This window comes from Gouania willdenowi, chromosome 17 (assembly GCF_900634775.1).
Source record: "Gouania willdenowi chromosome 17, fGouWil2.1, whole genome shotgun sequence".
NCBI lineage: Eukaryota > Metazoa > Chordata > Actinopteri > Blenniiformes > Gobiesocidae > Gouania > Gouania willdenowi.
This window is the reverse complement of record NC_041060.1, coordinates 15,045,881-15,067,966: the sequence shown is the minus strand read 5'-3', so window position 1 is coordinate 15,067,966 and position 22,086 is coordinate 15,045,881. Positions and strand designations below refer to the sequence as shown.

At 38.9% G+C, this 22,086-nt stretch overlaps 1 protein-coding gene across 1 annotated transcript in view; it reads right to left on the bottom strand.

The window, feature by feature from the left end:
* The window catches only part of st6galnac5a (ST6 (alpha-N-acetyl-neuraminyl-2,3-beta-galactosyl-1,3)-N-acetylgalactosaminide alpha-2,6-sialyltransferase 5a), a 51,586-nt gene extending 33,185 nt beyond the window's left edge, over positions 1–18,401 (bottom strand). The window contains exons 1-2 of the mRNA XM_028472746.1: positions 18,170–18,401; positions 16,618–16,830 (exon numbers count right to left, since the gene is read on the bottom strand). Coding sequence (XP_028328547.1) covers positions 16,618–16,830; positions 18,170–18,184 — 228 coding nt within the window. The 5' untranslated portion in view covers positions 18,185–18,401. The remainder of the gene's footprint in view (positions 1–16,617; positions 16,831–18,169) is intronic.
* Positions 18,402–22,086: the final 3,685 nt, after the last annotated feature.

Sequence of the window (22,086 nt, the reverse complement as noted above, 5' to 3'; positions counted from 1 at the left end):
ACATATTTTAGGTCTACTATTACTACTAGTAACACACACTGCAATACTCCCCCGCAAAATAAGAGTATGTTTACATTTTAATTGAATTTGAAAGTGTTTAGTGTGATTTTTAAAAGCGTGTTAACACTTTTTATATCCTACTTGGCAAAAAACCTCTATCTCTTTCTCTATAGTTTTAGGATTGTTCTTTTATGTTGTTTTTATAGTTTTAGGATTGTTCTTTTATGTCGTTTTTATAGTTTTAGGATTGTTCTTTTATGTTGTTTTTATAGTTTTAGGATTGTTCTTTTATGTTGTTTTTATAGTTTTAGGATTGTTCTTTTATGTTGTTTTTATAGTTTTGTTATGTTTTAGATTACTTTCCCAGTGTTTCCTCGGTTGGAGCCCTCTGCACTGGGTGTATTTTTAGCTTTGTAAAAGCACATTGAGCTGCATTTATTTGTATGAAAAGCGCATATACTGTATTGATTGATTGATTGATCACAATACTTTTAGGAGGTAATATAAATAATAATAATAATAATAATAATCATTCCTGCCTCAGAATAATGTAAAACCATTTCAGTGTGATGGCGTTGAACCTTAAGTACTGTATTGTGTGTGTGCAGGTGCAGGTTTCAGACTTTTAATAGGTTTTCACTAATGAAAAGAGTCATGACGGTAATGTTTATTTCCAAGGTAATGCCTATTCATTTACCAAATGGATTCACACCTGAGACACAATAACAGCCACGCTGGTGATTAGGAACATACAAATGAATTGTATTCACAGCCATAAAAAGCCTTAAACACAATCATTCCTGGCAGCAACTCTAAAATGAACTCACATCAATAAAATAAGTTTGGGTTTTTTTCCCCTCTCCAACAACTTATTTTTCCAGGTTCTTCTCCTTAAGGTGACGAGTCTCATACACAAACACTGAGGCTCATTAGTCTAATCTAGACTGTATTCTGCATGGATGGAATTCATAAAAAGACTCACTATCAATGCATGGATGCATACTAAGAGCTTTCCGTCTGTGAGACGCTCCCAAAGCGTTTTATCCCTTAATGAGCCTCGATCAGCCGCTCAGCAAAGGTGGGAGACACACAGCTGCAGTACATGTGGAAACTACTGGTACCAGAGGGTGGATTGATTTCACATTGCATCAGCACGTAATTAATAGTCAACTGTTTATAAAGCTTAGTAAGTGCTCAGTGCCTCCCACCATAAAACCGAAGGATAAAACCACTAAAACAGGACATTGCAGTCAAAATGTAGGAAACATTCATTTGGGATAGGCTTCGTAACTGTGAAAATGGACAAAATAGTACAATACAGCCAATTTACTACATAAACTATGAGTGAGAATAATGTGTGCTGAAATGTCCCACAAAGACAACATATAATATATTGTGTTGGATGAAAATTTAAGTGAAGAAATAAAACTAAAATTAAAAAAAATAAAAGTAAAATTCGATAACATTTATACTGTATGATAAAAAATGTCAAAATATACCTTTAATAAAATGTAACATACTATAATCAAAAACTGAAATATTCTAAAACTGGGTTAACCCTAACCCAAAACAAAATAAAACATATTAATATACATCAAAAAATAAAATATACTAAAACTAAATAAATTAAACAAAAATGCACGAGCAATCCCTTAGCCTCCCTCCCACCAGGGGGTGCTAGAGGGAACTTGAAAAAAAAAAAAACCAGGACATGGCAAGATTGTCAAAAGTATTCTAAACGTAAGTGTTCTCAGAATAAAGGTAAATGACTTACAGATTTATACAATGCATGGATTACTAACAAATTAGTCCTAAAATGCTCTATGGTGAAATCGCTTCCATGCAAATCTCTAAACTACCGGTGGGAGCAACACAGGGTTCAGGATACTTGGAATTGAACCCTCGACAGCTCAATCAGAAGTCGACCCCTCTACCACCTGAACCATGGTCGCTGAATTATCAATATTTACATTTCCCTTCAACATCACAGACACATGCTTCTGTAGCTATTATCTGTATCTTCAATTAGACAATGTTTTGTCTAATTGTCATGATATACATTATTATATACAGTATTTTTAATCTGTCTGTCTGTCTGTCTATCTTATTCACCATTCTTTGTGAATGGATTTTATAACTCTGAATGCATTTTCAGCTTTTACACTGACTTTATGCTGCTGCAGTTGTTACTGTCCTTCATAGCTAATAGCTGAGAATCAGATGCTGTCATTATCATTACAACTTTGGATGCAATATTAATTACATGATGATGGAAGGAGGAATTAACATTGTGATAACGAGCATAGGAAATGAAGTCGTCTTCAGCTCATAAATAAAAGAGACACTTAAGCCAATGCTGAGATGAGCCTCTGCTTGTGTAGGTTTTATTATTTTCAGCCAGCTGTCTGGATTTCATTTCTTCTATAGCATTGCAATTACTATTTAATATATTTCTAGAGTTACAAAATCTGATGGTTATTTTGTTCCCAAACTTTGCTTAGAGTTCTACAAATATGCTTCCAACTTCCAAGGCATCAACAACAATGGGTTTAGAAGAAAAGCAAGTATTTGGGATCCACTTGTGCTCTTCAATCAACCAAAGGAGACTGCTTTGATTCAAATAGATGAAAGAGACAACAAGTGTTGAAGCAACTTTATTCGCAGCTCGCTTTGTTTATTGACTGCAAATTTATTTTAGATGACACAGCTTCCACATAAGTCTTTATTCAAAACAATCATTGAGCTGCCTTTGAAACAACAACTAGTTTGAAAAATGTACAACGGCTGCTTCAACCGTTTAATGAGAAAATAATCACAGTTTTTAGTGGCCCATTTATCTTTGGCTGGCACTCTACCTATTTGATTCTATTCACTATTGCAAAAGGCAAGGACCCACACATGGAACACAGAACTCATCGGGTGATTATAAAAAAAGAGGTTGTAGGGTTTGTGGCTTTTGACACAACAAAACACAAACAAGCAAGCAAGTGAACAACGATCGACTGATACCTGAAATTACAGCAAATACTTTTAAAGGAGGAAGCACTATAAAAGCAGAAGGATTCGTAATTCTGATATATTGATTTTCAACAATAAAGGCCTGCTGCAAACACTTCTAAAAGGTGAGCTTTAATTGCTTATTAGTATATAATGTTACTGGTGATACGTGCTTGCTCACATTTAATGCGTGTAAGTGCGTGTTTGCTTCATACGACAAAGTGATGTACAGATTTTTAATTTTTTGAAAAGGATGCACCGAAATAAAAATTATTGGCCGAAACCTCTGATTTCCATCTCCTGCGCACTGTGCGCATCTCGCCAGGTTTTCCACATCCATCGGCTTGTATTATTTCTTGTCTGCACCGCTTTGTTTATTCCCACATTCAAGTAATGATCTTTATGACACGAATAAAGTACAGTTGCAGTGAAGTGCTGAAGATCTCGGTAAAACATATGCTGACAGACTGAAGCTGAATTTATGTTTGTGCGCGTGTCAGGCATTGACTGAGGGCTGCGCTGTCTAACGTGTCCGTAGAGCGGAGCGTTTTTTCCAGACAAGCGTGCGCTGACAACATCCAGTTTCAGTCGAGTTGTTTTATGATAAAAGTGTTTTCGGTGCAACACTACAATTTGCTAAATATGAACAGCTTAAATGCCTCCATATTGCATATTGTTGACACTTTAAAAACACTTGTTGGCTCGGCTTTGCATGGCTTATTGCTGGATTTTGCTTTATTTGTCTGACATATTGGTTTTTGTGCGGTGTTGCTATCATGGTACGCTGGCTATTAGCAAGTATCGATTATATCGGCCTACATCTAACTCTTCGACATTAAGCACGCCGATACAAGCAGTCCATATTCCAGACTCTGTTTCAGCACTTCTAATTAAAAGGTCAGTTTTTCTCATACTTATTGTTACTGAATATTCTTCTCTGTTAGAGTAATATCACTTGATCAAGCCTTTTCTAATATTCCACACTACAAAATAAGTAATACAATATGTAATATTTCGTTCCAATATTGGAAGCGTCCAAAACTAAAGGTTGCAATAACGTTAAACGTTGAATCGGAAGTGAAAAAGTTTTATCGGTGCACCCCTAGTTGTACTTTAAGTACGCACACAATATGCTTGTTCAAAAAACTTCCAAAAAAAAAGGGAGTATTCTTTAATACTTCAGTAAAAAACAAAAACACTAAGTTTTTCATACTGTACAGGACATAAAAATATGATGTATAGTTAATTTGATAACCAAACATTAATTTTGACTTGTTTAACACCAATGATCAGTTAGAGACCTCCCTTTCTTTACTTTAATACTATGATGTACAAAGTACATTTACGGGTGTAGTTATTCAATTTTTACTTTCTGAGGAAACACATCGACCATCCAGCAGCTTCCCTCATCTTTCTCAATGATTGACAAGAAGTGTGAAAACATGCAGCGCTGCAAGGGCTAATACTCTCCTCACATGATCATTTCCTCTACTGTCCGTCTGTACTGCAGCGCTGCTGCACCAACACCTCTGATCTGACAGGAACAGAGACAGCGCGCTAACAAAGAAGAAAAAAAACACTTTCCCAGTACAAAAGACTGTTGTCTGACCTCCACTCAGCGTTCACACAGCGAGTTGTGAAAAAAAACGAAGCATTTCATCTGACGTCTGTTGTCTAATATTCTGTATAACACTTTTCATAAATAAAAGAACGACCAGTAAAAAGAGCTATTTGTTACTTTCTCTGAAGTAATATCTCTGAACACCAAACATCAATTAGCATAGAGTGTGATAATGGCAAAGCTCAAACTTCTCAGTTGACTTTGACTCAAAGTTAACTTTCATATTTTGGAATTCTGATTGACTGTTTTAAAGGGAAAGCATTTTTGCAAGCACTTGGCTAATCACTCTATTTGTCTTATTGAACCATAAATAAGTCTGATTAAAACGTCTATCAGCCCATTGAAATACACGACGTACATTAACCAAATAAAATGCACTACACAATTCATTTCAGACATTCAATCATTATTTCCATTTATTCTTAATATTGTTTATTTTATTGTATCTGAGTCCCAGTGAGGGATAAACCCTGGACTGAGAGGCTGTTTATTTCAGGATGAATGCAAATGAAGCAAGATCTAATACATTGATACACATTTTTTTTTTAATCTCCGCCAAGATAATAATAATATTTTTACCAATGTTAATTTATTTGTATGTTAGTAGGATTTCGTGTAAAATACTGAAAACACATTTTTACACAAATTTTAACCGAAGATAGACCTTAGGCCATGGAAGATTCCAATAAATCGCTACAGTATCTCTCATTATTGCGAAATTTAAAAAAATCATATCTTGATTTGTAATAGACTAAACTTTATGAAATTTGACTCAGCTATGTCAGATTGGTTCGTCAATTACCTCTTTATTTATACATTTGGACCTACTGTATCGTTATTATGGTATAACTGCAAATATCTGGCAAAGAGGGTATTTGACGCTTGGTGGAGGTTTTCGCTCTCTGAGTGCTCTTGTTTGGTTATATTTTAACAGATATCTAAATGGTTTGTGAATTATAAAGATTTAACACAGTAATTTCAACAAACATGCATCTTTTTAAAATGTTTTACCATAGTTATTTCACAGGTCTAAAACTCAACTCCTTGAGGGTCACAGACATGCATTTTCAAGATATCTTCCTGCTCTAACAAACCTGATTCAAAGACGGGCTTCTTATCAAACGTTCTGCAGGGTTGAATGATTATCTTTAGACTGTGGTGTGTCAGAGCAGAGAGACAGCTCTGAAAATGTTTCCCTTCAGCGAAAGTCAAGGAAGTTGGACGAGCTTCGCACGTCCCACAAATACTGCTTACTCGTAAACACTCCTGTGCGAGAGTCATCAGTAGCCCTGTCAGGGAGAGCAGGAGACAGAAGATCTTTCTGACACTGCAGTCTCAGAGGGAAGGAGTGTACATCAAACGCAGGCTCTGTAATTGGGAGAGTTTCGATTGAAGGTACACAAGTAATGATTTCATGTCGCATCGCCTTAACATTACAAAGCAACAGCCAGTGGTGGTGTCTTCTACAACTTTTTCCCAGTTTCATTTTGTTTTGAAAGAACTCTCACCAAAATTTGGGTGGAAAAACAGGTCTCTATAATAATTTTAAATGGGAGCCAATAGGTTTTCTAAAGCACATGAGGTGATTAAGCCAATATACAAACAGTGTGATTACTTTCCTTTCCCACTGAATGGGACAATGTCATTAATCACACCTAAAGAGCTGAGAAATGAAGCAGTGCATAGTGTGTCTGCAGAGCCAAAGGACAAAAAAGAAGAAAAATTGTGTTTATTGTGATCATTGCCTGCAATCGTCATTTTGCATTGGGCTCTGAAGCACGCACAATAGCAACGACAGCAGCTCGTCATCCATCTCTCGGTGTCGTGCCAAATGGTATCATCCATTTATCAAAGTTTAACCTTTCGAAGGTCTCTCCTGGCCAAATAAAGCAAAGGCTCCACAGGTTGAAGCAAAGGTTAAAATACCTTGAAGCATGAAATCACTATTCAGCTGGTGACATGAGCTCTGAGAAATCTCCCTTTGCTCAATTTATGTTGAAAACGTATAACTTCAACAGTGATTCCCTAACTACAGAAGGCCAAATGGATCAGAGTGTAGGATTACCCCATCAAGGGAATGCTTATCGAGAGTCAGCCCCCCCCACCGCCCTCCCACCTTTCATTCGTAATTGCTTTCCAGGCCTGCATTGGATATAGCCCCAAGCTGTGTTATGTTTGGCGCTGACAGAATGCATTGGAGATAGGTTGGAATCCAAGACTATACTCCAAATGGGACCAGTGTAGCATAAAGAAACCACTACTCTCATCTCTTCAGTCCAAATTGAAGAATCTTAGTATTCTAACAAGGTTTCTGCACAGAATAACAGCTGTCTGTCACAGCTTGGCTCAATTTGAGTAGCAATTTAAAATTGTCAAAATGGTACACACCATAAAAACAGAACTCCCTCACGTTTTAGAGATAATATTAATCCAAATTAGATACAAAAAAGTTGGCCATAACTGCACAATTATAGTTTTCCTGTCTTGCCATCCAGCTGGCTGACTGAGCTGCACATGTCCTAAAGAACAATGAATGATGTCATTGGTGCTGAGAGAAAAACCAAAGAAGATGTGGCTGTCTGAGATGAAATATTAAACATGTCCTTCTGCAGCTGTCATGTCTCATCGGCACAGATGGTGCACGTTCATGTCTTCAGGCTACCTCGACATGGAGCATTTCCAGAATCGATGCCTGAAACCGTCTCTGTCCGAACTTTGCGTCAAAAACTTTGGTTTGTACAGTTTTGTGACTCCTGTGGTCTTTGGCTGCACAACAGATGTTTGTGTCAAACTGGCCATGGTTACATGTTGTTTTTTTTAATTTGGAATTAAAGTGTTCTGCTTCATGTTTACATGGAAATAGTCATTCCAAATTGAGGTTTACATGGAAAACAAACAGGTTTATTCGGCTTTATTCAATTCAGCTTTCGGTCTGGGGTTGGGAAGGGTTCTGATTGGACAAAGGGCGAACGTGTTGTATCCACGTCTATCAGAAAAAAAACACAACAAACCTTTTCTTTTTGGTTACAACATAGAAGACCACATAATAAGTATTGTTTTCACTTTTATTTTGTTTGTAGTTTTGAAGCAGCAGCTCGACAATAACATACGGTTTCACTTTCGTCCGCGGAGCAGGAGAGGAGAGATAGAACAGTGGAGAAGAAAGATAGAAGACCGTACTTTGGTCAATCAACGCCAGCAGTTAGTGCAACAGCTGCTCTATCTATTCTCCACTATACAGGACATTGAGTAAAAAATGAACTTTATAATGATCTGCGCATCATTAGTGAAGCTCTGGTGCTCCGTGCCCCGATAAAGCCTGTTTCGTTTGCCGATGTCTGCGTCTGTGTGAATGTCCACAGGTTTATGCTTCCATCCATCCACTCTTTTCATTATACTCATGTCTTTTAAGGCTCTTATTGAATATATAGGCTTGGCTCCAGTCCGGGCAGCCATCTTGGACTATGTCGTCACTAGCGCGTCATCGCAAGAAGTCGAGCATGCACTGAACTACCACCTAATTCAGAATTACGTTTGCATTTGACATTAAGTGTTTATAAGGTCAGTTTAAAGAGGAATTTACTTCTACTCTGAAATAAAGGGGAATCAAAGCTCCCATGTAAATGTGGCCACTGTATTGCATTTTTTTGTTCTTTAATGTTGTACAGCAAATAACACGTTTTTGACTTTTCCAAAATAAATTAGGCAGAATTACATTCATTTTAGAATTTTACACAATTTTACTGTGAAGGTTTATGGAGGAAATATATTTAATTAAAGTGCTGAAAATGTTACACTTAGAGATTTGCCCATGAATGAATAATTAACCATTTTTATGCTGTATTTTGTCATTTAGTTATTCGCTCATTCTTTTTTATCTTCATATATTTCCCTGTGGTGCTGTGTTTGGTGTCAGGGAGGCCATTACAGGAAGGCTGTCTCATCCTTCAACCTCCACTCAGATACAGAAGTGGTTTCCTGTCCTCTTCCTCCTCCTTCTGACTCCTCACAGAGAAAATAAAAAAGGAGGATAGTGCAAGAAGAAAAGAAACCCTTTGGGATTTCCCACTCAATCTTTCCCTCTCATGTCAGACTCTGCTTCCACAATCTCTCTCTCCTCTCATCCTACCAGGGTGAACCTTTCCTTGCCTCCTATATTCTCTTCCATCATTTGCTCCATTGTCACCCTTCCCTGGTTCTGTCCTTGTCTCTATTTCTTTTTTCTCTAACACGTCAAGAGTTTCAGTTTCATATCAGTTAAAACTTTCTTTACAAAACTGGACAACTTCAGGTCAACCAAATCTGCAAAGTAGCTGAAAATAAACACAGTAGTATTTCATTTGGACCAAACAAGCATCACAATATTAGGTTTGTTTGTTTTCCAAACATGAAATAAACCTATGAATAGCTATGTTAAACCTTGAATAATCACCAAGCGAAATTGTTTAAATGTCATGGCAAGTAGGATCATGGCCAAAAGTTGGTGGAAAAGTTATTGACTGCGAAATAGTTTTGTGGGTTGTGATGAGTTTAATACTCTGGTGGAAGATAAAGTGAAGTCAAAGGCTGCCTGGCACTGCTGCACCCGACATGCCTGCCAGCGGATGTCTTAAAAAGATCAATACGTCAGCGGGGTCAGCGAGTAAAAATGAGGAAGACAAACGTTCTTGTCAGTTTATTTTTCCCAAAGACTGATCATTCAGCAAAGCCAGAGCAGCAAAGGTGTGTCAAATACAACAACTTTTACACTTCTCAAAGCGCCTAAACAATCTTCAGCCACGCAGTCAAACCTCAGGGTGAAGCAAAAACAAAACAAACCAAGGCATCTTAACAGCGTTCTGCATAATGTACTAACACATGTTGTACTAGCAAAGTACATTGAAATCATAAAGTATTGATTGTAGCTCATAGTGGGAGACTGACATCATAGCAGGACTGAAGAAGCCTAAATGTTGTTCAATGGAGCCGTGGCGCTAATTGACGTCCCCTGTTGCCAAATATTGTCAATAGGTTTATTGCAAAGAAAAACAATAAAATGGTGCTTCACTTATGATGCGTCGTTGCTCTAGTTCACAGAAGGAAAATCGATTCTTCGCCAGATCTGTATGCACTGAGGCATTATGGATGAATTCTCATCAGATCAGAACATGGTCACTAAATATTGGCATTTTAAGCAATAACAGTGAAATAAAGAAAGTAGAGGGTATCCCACGCTCTATCAGATGCCCTGACATATGGCAACTATGGCTCATCTCTGGTTTTTAGTGCCTTTGCAAAATGAGATGTTGCTTGGAAACAAATAAAATTAAGAAGAAAAAAAAACAAAGCAAAAAAGTGAAGCACAATATGTCTGTCTCGCAGCAGAAATGCTGTGGGTTGCATTATTGTGTGGGTTCTCCCCTACAGTGCAAAAACATGTACATTAGCATAACTCAAGTCACTACATTGCCAATAGAAGTGAATGTGTGTGATTGTCTGTCTTGGCTCTGTGACAGACTGGTGTTGCTCATGGCCTTGTTCATAGTGTGAGCTGGGACAGACACCAGCACAACCAGTCCCTGGAAAAGTGTTTTTTTGGTTTTTTACAATCCCAGGAAAGCAATGCTTTAGAAACAGTAACATGTAAGACAACTCTATTTAGTTTACTCAAAAATCCATCAGTAGAATTTGCTCATTGTGACATAATTTCTGCTGCTTGATCTCAGAGAGAAGGACGAATTATCAAATTACTAAACTAATACTGGCCCACAGACTAGGAACAAGCAACCTTGGATTTTTATTGATTTTCTTTTAATCTTCCTTTGTCCATAAGAAATAAGGAAGGACAACTATTCTCTCACCTGGCAGGTCAGTTGTTTCTTTGTAAAACATCTCCTTGAACAGCTGACTTGCAACAGGTAGAGTGTGCTACTATTATAAAACTATGAAGACTTGATCAGAAGCAGTTTGTAATTATTACTGGCCACACGAGAAGCCTGCATGCATAAAAAAATATCTAAAAGGACACCAAAAACACAAAAATAACAACAAAAAATTATGAAAGAAAATACACAATATTACACCAAAAAATTTCAAAACAGCCACAAAAATACATATGTCAACAAACACACTCGAAACAATAACAAAAAATACACACAACAACAAGATTAGATAATCACTTTGTCGTGGCCCCCATTGTGATAGAAGTTGGCCGTCTCTGCTCTCTTATCTTTCCCTCGCTCCCTGCTTCTGTTCGATGCCCTGTTTACCATGTTGTGTAGGTAGCTCTTCCCCTCCACTATATTGACCAATCGTGTACCGTTTTTACTATAAAATTTAATTTCAAATCAGCTCCCATTCACTAGGTGGCTCTCGTCATTCACTTCAAAGAGTTGGTTCTCTGTCATAACATTCGTTTCGATATCTCACTATGATATATACGCCTCTGCATCATATCTCAAAAGCTCTATCTCATTACGCCAATCCTGACTAGCTGGTGAAATGTATTCATCCACCGCAGGTAGTCCTGCCTACTATAAGTAGAGTGAGCGGAGAATGCGGCACCATTCAAATTCCTCTTCTCACTCAGGAAGCTTCTTGTCACAGCAGCTGAACCGTCCACAGGTGTACCCTTGTTGGATTCCGTCGCCGGACGCTGTTGTTGGTATCCTATTTTGTCGACCACTTCAGGTCAACCAGTGTTTTCCCTGCTCCCACGCTTGGAACTACACTGTTTCAACGCCCCCCACGGCCATCGACAGCCATCCACTTACACCCCTGTCTTCATCTCGGCTCATTGCAAATGCTCCACGCCACCCCAAGGCTGTAAGCACCGGACCCAACACCGCTGTTGGCGGCTTGGTTCCGACACTGCCCTTGCCGCCCCATGTAGTCCCCAGGCGCCGGTTGTTGGCCTTCGGCTGGCTTAGCGGCTAGCAGCCACATGCTAGCGCTAACTCATTTCTCCTTCCTGCTGCACCCCAGCACAGACGAGGAGCCATCCCATGGCCCGCCGTCATGACCGTGGTGACCAGGTCCCGGTAAGAGGGGAAGCGCCTTCCCGCGACAAGTGGTACGGCGAAGCAGCTGCTCCCCATCTTCCCAGAGCTGCTGGATGAGGTGGCACGCTCCTGGAAGATCACGGCCGTCTGTCGTCCGGAAACCGAGCCTGACCGCCTGCAGTCAGCCCTGACAGAGCTCTCCTACAAGGCGGCAGCGCTATCGGCCAGAGCGCTCAATGTTCTCTCACTGCTCGTGGCGTAACAGGCGGAGCTGTGTGATGACATTGGGTAAGCTCCGGACCCGATCAGCTGGGAGGAGATGTTGGTGGTGACTGACTTATGCCTCTGTGTCAAACGCTGTGCAGTTCAAGCCTCGGGAAGAACGATGGGGGCCATGGTCCTCCATGAGTGGGCCCGCTGGCTTGACCTGGCGAACCTCTCTGCGGTGGAAAAGAGTGACATTCGGGACATGCCCGTCATCCCGGAGGAGATCTTCAGCTCTGCGCTGGCCTCCATGCAGAGGCCCTGTGAGGCGAAGAACAAGGTTGATGAGGCTCACCGCCTCTGTTTCCCCAGAAAGCCACTGGTGTTGTCTCCACCTGCTTGCCGCAAGGCTTTCCCAGCTCCTCAGGGCGCGCAGTTTAAGTCACCTAAACTGCCTGTGCCCCAGCCCCCTAGCAGAAACCTGTGGCCCCGGCTGCGACCACGCCCGCTCCGCCCCCGCACCCCAGCCAAGCCAGGAATAAGAAGAGGGCAACTGTCAATCTGAAATCTTGAAATCGAAAAGGTAAAGTTAAGTATATTACCTTAGGAAACAGCTGCTGTATTTTGTACTCATCATCAGAAGCTTCTCTACTTGCTGGTTTCTCCTACTGAGAGATTTCTTTTCATGACGCATTGATCGACCTTCCATGCCAGCCTTCATTAGTGTGTCCCTAGATTAAATGGCTCTTCACGTGCCCTGGTGTTCCATTTACAAGAAGTCTAATTGCCAAGCAGGCTACTTCTCTCATTGTTTGGGAACAATGTGTTGCTTCACAAATCTGTGCAGCTGATACTTTCTCACAGGTTATTTGTCTCATCCACACAGCAGCAGCAGCCTCTGAAGCTGGCAGCACACTCATAATGCTGATATTCAAATCAACCAAGGCAACAATTAAATGACTGAATACGCCTTTTCTAGCAAACAGCAGAATTGTTTAGAGCCAATGAACTAGCCTGTCACTCTACTTTAAACCTGTTACAGATGGACCGCTGAAGAGGTTTAATAAACAAAAGTCAGGCTGCTTTAGAGCTCAGGAGGCCAAAAAAGTGACAGTTGCAGTTATAAAGTCCAACATACAAAGTGACAACAAAGAGATGTAAAATGGCTCAGGAGACCGGCAAAGTGAATCAAAGAGGCTGGAAAATGAATACAGCAGAAGAAAAAGAAGAGGAATGGATGCGATTTTCTCAACTCATGAAAGTCTTTTGGTCATAGCTCAGCTGACACACTGGCCATGACTGAAACACACATTTTGATATTACATTCAAACATGTTTTTTTTTGCTAAAACAAAAAGGAAAAGTGTAACATTAAAAAAATAGAATAATTTTCTATTACATTTCAGGATTTTCTGTCAATTTTTAAAGCTCTCAGCCAGGGGTGTAAAACTCATTTTAGTTCAGGGGCCAAAAACAGAGCAGTTCGATCGCAGTGGGCAGAAGATTTTAGGTGGGAAAACAAACAATTTCAACATTAATGTGTACAAGTTGGCACTTCCAGTTATAAATTAGACAAAGTATGGAAGGCATCAACAATATCTAAGCATTAAGAAACAAATATTAAAATGTCCTTTGATTCATTTATTTTTTGACCAAATAGTTTTTAATTTGGGGAGACTTTGTGGAATATTTGAGAAAAATGATCCTTCAACAATAATTTACAAATTATTTAGTTGAACAAAGATTCATGTTTTTTCGGTCATTTTCACTTTCTCCTGCGGGCCGAAACGGATGCTCTGAAGGGCCGGATTTGGCCCCCGGGCCTTGAGTTTGACACATTTGCTCTAAGTAGTGAAGTTTGTCTTTATCTTGAACTTGTGTGCTTCATGATTTGTAATTTTGGTGTTACACAATGTGATTTGGTTGATAACAAAAAAATTTGCTCCACCAACATCTCCAACAATAAACACTAGGTAAGAAAAAAGACAAAGAGGAAGTGATGTTTGGACACGCTGAAATGCTAACACAACACAGTTTTCTTATGTTAGTATTTCTTAACGTAAATTTAACTTTTAATTCAAAAAGTGAGACAAACGAGATGTATCTGCTTGCCAGGAAACACATGGTCCACGGTTGTTAAAAGACCCTCCACATGGTGACAAGGTCTGCTTCCCTTCCCTTGGAGGCACATTGATTGTTTCCTCCTGGCTTAGTAAACAGATGCTGGTCAATACAGCCATCCTGTGACGTCAGGGATCACCTATTGCTGCTGGTCTCTAGGGTTTATCAATTAGAGGTAGAATGCAGCAGAGCCGTTTATTCACAGCCTATGATTGTATTGGTAACGACAGGTGGATATTGAACGCGCTGATGAAAATTGTGATGAACAACAGCAGGGATTCTCTCTCTCTCTCTCTCTCTCTCTCTGTAAAGACTTGATGGTGTGGGTGAGATTGTTAGAGAAGGAAAAACATCTCATTTGATGCAGAGCTTTGCAACTATGCATGTTTTATTTTTGCAAAAGAATAAGACTCAAACCAACCCCCCACAGTCCACACAGCCCCTAAAGAGTTGATAGACTAAAATTTGATTTTCTATTCCTTGCGCAGAATTTATTCTTTGGAACCGCTTTCTCGTGGTTTCAGTGGGATCATAGAGAATTTTAGTTCATTTAAGTTTGATGACATATTTATTTCCAGATATTTCAAAATATCTGTGGGAGGAGGGTATTGGGGGTTTTGGCCTGCAAGATTCCATTGATTTTTAAAAAATTTTTTGTTAAAGAAAGGATTGACGATTTAGATTTTGACCAGTTAAATCAATGGAATAGTCAGAAAGTTTTGAGACATTAATAAAATACTTCTTGTAGTGGACGGTGGTGGCGTAACAGTTGTAATCGGAAGGTCATTGGTTCGAATCCAACCTGGGTTATCACTGTGGGATGTTGAGCAGGTCCCTAACTCTAACTGCTTGTGTTGTACGTCGCTGATTGGCTGGTGAAATGTATTCATCCGCCGCAGGTAGGATGAATACAAGATGAAATGTCATCTTGTAATTGTAGTGAGGATTTGGGTTCTTCTAAATAAATTAAAATATCATCTGCATATAGGATAATTTAATGTTCTGAGATGGTGGAGTACAGTCCTTTGATAACAGGTTCTGATGTACAGATGCTGCTAGAGGCTCAATGAGTGCTGCAAAAAGTAATTGCATAATTGATAATTACATGCATTATGGTGTAATTATAATTGTAATTGTAATTGAAAAAAATCTGTTGCTGTTGTAATGATAATTGAATTGTAACTGAGTTCAGATAATTCACTTTTTAATTGTAATTGCCATGGAAATTCTATAAAAACTGCCAATTATAATTTAATTAATCACAAACCTGGCAAAACCATGTTATAGTTCTATGGCTTACACATACATACTTAGTGAACAATTATTAAAATGTGTTTTATATAAACGTTTCCCACAACCTGTCAGTTCTCTTGGGGATCATTTTACCATTTGAAAAAAAATAAATCTAGGATTATACTGACACACAAAAGGCTCAGACGCCCACACCAAAAATATTAACACCAATATTTTCATTGATCAGGAAGCCTAACAAGGTAACCAAGAGATGAAAAACAAATTGGATGATAGATAATATTTTTTAGTGTATTTTACAGCTCATTTAAGACATGGGTCAAAATCGACCCGTTATCATAAGAGATGCTAACAGAAAGCTAACACAAGAGGAAGGGTAAGTTTTATGAGGTTATTTAATAAAGGCTCAGTAATTGTGTTTAGTTGTAATGGAACTTTAGTAATTGAGTAATTGTAATTGACTTCCAGGGGGAAACATAATAATTGTAATTTTAGTTGTAATTGAAAAAAAAAAAAAAATAAATGCTGGTCACTGTAACAGTAATTGAGCTGTTAATTAAACATGGATAATTGAAGACATAATTGTAAGTGAAAAATGTAACTGACCCCAACCCTGGTGGACAGCATAGTCTGGCTCCCCTCTCTAGTTTGAGGTTTTGAAATGTTATTTTGTGAGTGGTTACTGTATCCTTAGGTGTATTGTACAGGTGGAAACCCTTTAGATCACTTGTGTCAAACTAATGGCCCGGGAGCCAAATCGCACCCTTTGGATCATCCAATTCGGCCCGCAGGAGAAAGTAAAAAAGACAGAGAAAACATGAATCATTGTGTAAATGAAACTCAACAAATTTTGCAAGGGCTCACAATTTTTCCGGTGCTTATATTGCATGATTGCAGTCATTTTTTGTCATTAATTATTGCATAACATTTCCCTTAATTAAATAGTAATTGGTCACAAAATCTAGGAAATGTAAAGTGAAGATCCTGTTATGACTGAAATCTGTCATTTATTACTTGAAAATTGATAGTTTCTTACATACTTAATATTTTATGTATATGTAGAAATGTAAACTAGGGCACAATAATGTTAACATTTTCCAACATAATATCTGTGGCCCACTTGAGATCAAACTGCTCCGTATTTGGCCCCTGAACTAAAATGAGTTTGACACCCCTGCCTTAGATAAATTAATTTCCAAATCCTAATTTCCAAAGGACAGCCGCATGTCACGTGGAGTCATTTTCTGTCCAGTGAGGGAATTATTGTTGTCCTGTTAGAATTAAGTGTCTTGTTATTCAAATTAAAGAGTCTTCTGACATTGTTTGCAGAGCATCTGTTGTTAATGAATCCTGTTTGTCTATAACTACCTTTTCTAATCTGGAAGTACCACCAATTTAATTCTTTCCAACATCAAGGGAAAGACATGCAGACGCATCTGTTTACCTTATGGTCGATGATGCTGCTGTATCCCTGGAGGGCTGCTGGGGGGTGACTTTGTGCCACTCTGACGGGCGCTTCCGTGGGTCTCCGCAGCTGCTCATGTTGGTGGACGCGGGTAGCGTTGGCATCCCTGGAGATGCCGATGAAGCTGCCATTGTAGACCATGAACAGGCTGGCACACAGGAGAAGCACAAGAACCACGGCTATCCCATGGCGCTGACACACAAACAGATACAGGTGAGTGCTGGACTGAGTGAACGATGCTCAGATATACTTAAAGGGAGCTTTTCCTCCTCATCATCCTCATCATCATCATAGTATTTATCATCGTAGTAATTAATAAAATCCTCAATCCATTTTCCACTTCGACCTGGAGTTTTGTTGCATTCATATCTTGAATCATAGGACAATAAACACACACACACGCACATGTATACACACAAAGGGAAAGGGATCAGAGATAATAGATTCAACACTATTATTCATCAATATTGTTATTGATGTTAACATTTAATCGATTAAATTGCTCTCTCCCCTTTCCATTCTGAGGTAACATCCCAAGCTATGTGCAGTGACAAAAAGGTTGACGTAGCAATATTGAGTTTAAATGTAACTGATCACATTTTATCTTAGCTTGTGTTTTTTAAACCAAATGTAATAATGCATCCAGTGTGGACAGCAGAGTGAGAATGTCATTGTACATGAAAAACATGTTTTCTCACTGTGCACATGACAATGAACAGTTTTAATAAGCATAAAGCACAACTTCTGAAAGCGCTAACTACATTTGTGCATGAGAAGGGTATTCATTATATAAATGTGTATTATTTTCAAACAAGCCAACAAGAGTGCTTAAAATGGTTAAAAAATAAATAAAATAAAAAAACGTCACTGTATTGTTGGGTGGTAGGAACTAAGACTAAGAAATTTTGGGTTTTGGATAGATTTTCATCTGACAAGCTTTAAAAAAAAAAAAAAAGAAAAAGTGATTATCAATACATTTTGCATTTAGCATGGCTTTTTTTTTTTTTTTTTGTGTCTGAAAGGTAGATTTTTGTTCATAATCTTACAATTTTATATAGGCATATAAAGCAAAATTAGATTAAATCTGTCCATACATTTTTGGGGGGTCCTTTTTCTTTAGTTTTCAACTTACATGTTTTACTGAACCTTCTAGTATGAACCTGTGAGATGATCAATACAAATACGACTATAAAGTCAGAGGGAATAAACAGAATCACTTTCATGCGCTTTGCTTGAGAGCAGAAAACCATCTCTCACAACACTTTGAATTCATTTTCGGACACTATTTATCACAGTTTGGACACATTTGGAGGTAATTCATAGTAAATAACACATAACTCAGAAGGTTATTGTTGTTTTGTTTAGTGTGTGTGTAGCTATAATAAAAATGAGAGAATCGGAGCGCACAGCTGGATGTCTATTGTTCACTGTCTAATCTTTTGATCCCCGGTACTCTACTCTCAGCAGCTTTTGGAGCGCACTTTACAGAGAGCTCCACATGATGTTACGGGACTATAAAACACAGCTTTACCATAGGTGTCTTCATGTTGCGGTGCTCCGTCCTACGGCTGGAGCTCAGAGCGTCGGGCTGTCCTGTGCGTCATGGTCCGCCTACAGCAGGTCTATGTGTCCAGTGTCCCTCACTGTAGTCAGGCTGCCTCTACCTCTACCTCTACCTCTACCTCTGATCTGGAGGAATATCTCACACTGAGTGAAAAGCTCGGGTCGTTTCACAGAGACTGAGGTGACAGATGTGTGCGCTGTTTCACTGCTGCCGCTGGGTCCTAACGCCGCCCCACCTAGGGACGCAGAGAAAGCGCGAGCTACAGTAATTAAAAAGTCTACCTGCAAAAAGCCGATAAGACGCTTTATTTCCCACTGAGCAGTCACATACGGATTGTCCTGGACTATAGTCAACACACCACGTGTTATCATAAGACGTAAAAGGCTGCACGATTTTAGTTCAAAACTAAATCCCGATATTTTTTCTACTTTGAAAACTCGATGTACAATTCCGATTATGATTTTTTTCTTCCCCCCCTTTAAAAAAAAAAAGAAGCTGGATTTAATTATTGTAAGTATTTTATTTTAATTGAAAAAGTGAAAACTAATTTTTGTGTTGGGTATAAAGTGAAACTGCAAAGATTTAACAAACAAAAAAAAAAGTTAAAATTCTCTGTGGGGTTGATAAAATAAGGTAGTGGCTATCCGTACGGTTGACGTATCAATATACCAACATTTTATCCATACAGAGTGCGCCTGTTTGGCCAGTTTAGGTCCAGTGATAGATCAGTCGTTGGACAGTTTTGGTGACTAAGACTAAACCGTAAACCTAACACTAACCCCTAAAAATTGTTGCGATATTGGGTTATAAACTAACCCTAAACCTAACCCTAACCCTAAGATGCTACGTACGTGTACTTCGGTAACCGTACCAATAGCACCGTAGGTTGTCCTTACGGCAACTGTACAAACAGACACTTTCATAACCCAACCCTAAACCTAATCCTAACCCTAACCCTGAGACGGTACGTACTTGTACTTCGGTAACCGTACCAATAGCACCGTAGGTTGTCCTTACGGCAACTGTACAAACAGACACTTTCATAACCCAACCCTAAACCTAATCCTAACCCTAACCCTGAGACGGTACGTACTTGTACTTCGGTAACCGTACCAATAGCACCAGGCATTGTCTGTACGGCAATCGTATAAATAAACACTTTCATAAAATAACAACCTACCCAACCTGAAATTAATCGCTCAACAATTTTTAAATGAGAACCTTGCATTAGAAAAAAAAAAAACAAAATTCACATTTAAAAAAGAAGAGGTTGTAGCGGGGGTCTATCGTGTTAAACATGTGTTTGAAACTAGTTTTTGTAATCTGTAATCTGTAATCTTTGTCTATGTCGTTCCGGTCTTTCCATAAGCAACAACATGCAACGTTTCCCTGCACAGTGCAGCCCAAAGACGACTTGGGGAGAGAGACTCATGCCAATTGGGAAAATCAATTTTCCGATTTTGACTTTTTAAAAATCCCCCTCAATAAATAATCCAATTTTGATTTTATAACGATTAATCCTGCAGCCGGGAGGGAGGGAAAGAGAGGGATCTGAAAGTTGCGGACTGCACCTTTAAACTAGGAAATGTATGAAAGTAAACATTGTTTTCTATTTTATTCTATGGACACAAATATTGCTTTTTGATTAGGACAATGTTATAAAACAGTAACAAAACAACTATCATAACAAATGATACCTTCAACTGTATTTTTGTTGTAAACAGTATCGAATGAAAGGCATCCCATATTTGATCGTTGGGTAAACTACCGTTACTACTGCTCATTTGCAGCCTATTGTTGTTTATCAATGAGATCCTACAGGGAGACGGATCACTTTACTGGATTTCTTTGCTACAGTGTTCAACCAATGTGGTTCATCCCAGAGGTTCATGTTATTGAACCAGGACAAAGCAGACTAAATGAATGTCTCATGAAATAGTGACAGTGTTTTTTTTTTTCAATATAGATAGAAAACAGAGCCAGAATAAACAACACCTACCTATTGGTAGTGGTCAATATCTATTGAAAGTGGTTCAGAGGAAAACTCAGCAGTCGACTTGCTCATTAAAGCATGCATTATTTAATGCACATCAGGGCCGAAGGCTGAGTCATGTTGTCTGATCTAATAGACTAGCAATTTTAGCTCCTGTTGCTGACCACGTGTTGGATTATACAGAAATGTGTTGTGTATGTGACAAAGCTTCAATGTCCAACCAACAATAGATAGACTAGACCGGAGTACACAGGAACAATAATGAAAAAAAATCCATACTTGATGAAAACACTAGACATTTTGATTGATAATAAAAAAGATCCTTGCCTCTTTAATGATCATAATACAACAAATAGTTGCTAAAGATCTTTAAAACAAAATACTAAGCACTATTTTTTGATATAGATATTTAGATAAAGCCAGTGAAGGCACACGTGATGTACTGGATTGTGCTGTGTGTGTGCTCCTTCACACTGCTGCTGGTGGACCTTTACAGAGGGTCAAGCAGTCTAAGTCACAGCTTGAGTCTCATGTTTCCTAAAAACAGCACCTTGGATCTCCTGCTCATGAATTATTAACAGTTCAGACATGTGACCAAGGAACAGACAGACAGAAGACTTCAAGTAAAATCACACGTTTATGAAGATTTCAGCCTTTTTAGATTTTTTATGACCTGGAAAAAATGTTTTGGGCTTGCATGTGTAGTGTATTAATGTATTTAATATTTTGATATTAAAAGATTTATACTCTTTTGAACTAAGGTTAACACTTTCAACACATCTATGTCCTCAGCAGACCTGATTGCCTTCATTTTTAATTAAGTGTATCATGGGAGTCCAGAGAATGAGGCCCAGTGTGTTATATCAATAATGTCTGTAGTATTCCTTATGTCGCTAGGACATATGTCTTCTGTACTATCTGCTTTACATTTAAGCTGGTTTACATTTAAAGGTCCCATATCATTCTATTTTTCACCCATCTCCATTCCTTCTAAGAACCCCAAAAACATAGTATTTGAGGTTTATGTTCCCAAACTCGCCTGTTTTCCAGAGTTTTAGCCTCTGAAAAGTCACTTTCTGAGCAACTCTACACAAACAGGCTGATTTGCGGCCTACTTATGCATATTCATGAGTGGGCGTGTCTATAGACAAGTCACTGACTTCCTCCTCCCCGCACGGTGACGTAGGGCCAGACGACGGCTCACCCTCCTTCCACCCACTCCGTAGTCGAGCTCATGCTGCTTTATAAACACGAGACAGAGCGTGGGGGGGGGGGCGTTCACCAGTACATACATAGATTGTAGAAAATACATAAAGAGCGCTGCACAAAGGATGCTGACATGCTCACCTTCGTGGGCGTGTCTGTTTACATGTCAATCACGGCAGAGAGCTTCCTGGAGGTGCGGCTTCTCCAACTCAGTGCGTCATCAAATTGGAGTGAGGTGTTTTTGGGGTCACCCTGCAGTAAGAAAGGAGCAAATCACCCTCTAACTAACGATTGAGGGAATCAATGAAAAAAACACTTTGGGCATGTGTATGAAGCCCCAATAGCACTTTTATCATGTTTAAAGCACAGAAAAGTCAATTTAGCTTAACATGGGACCTTTAAGCCTTAGAGGCATCAGGTACAGAATTGAATGATTGATTGTCTTTCTCCAATCTACTGCAAAGACAGCAGAACCATTCTTCTCCGATATATGAGCTAATGTTAAAGACGAAAACCAGATGTTGACATATCATTGAAGTATAAAGACACTTGCCCTGCTCGAAGGAGCTCAGAGCTGCTTTCGACCCCGCAGTCTCCGGACAAGCCATGGTGTCTGTATCTGACTTTTCATCATGTACTAATAAATGTTATATTTATATCATGGTGATGTCAGCTGATAATTCTT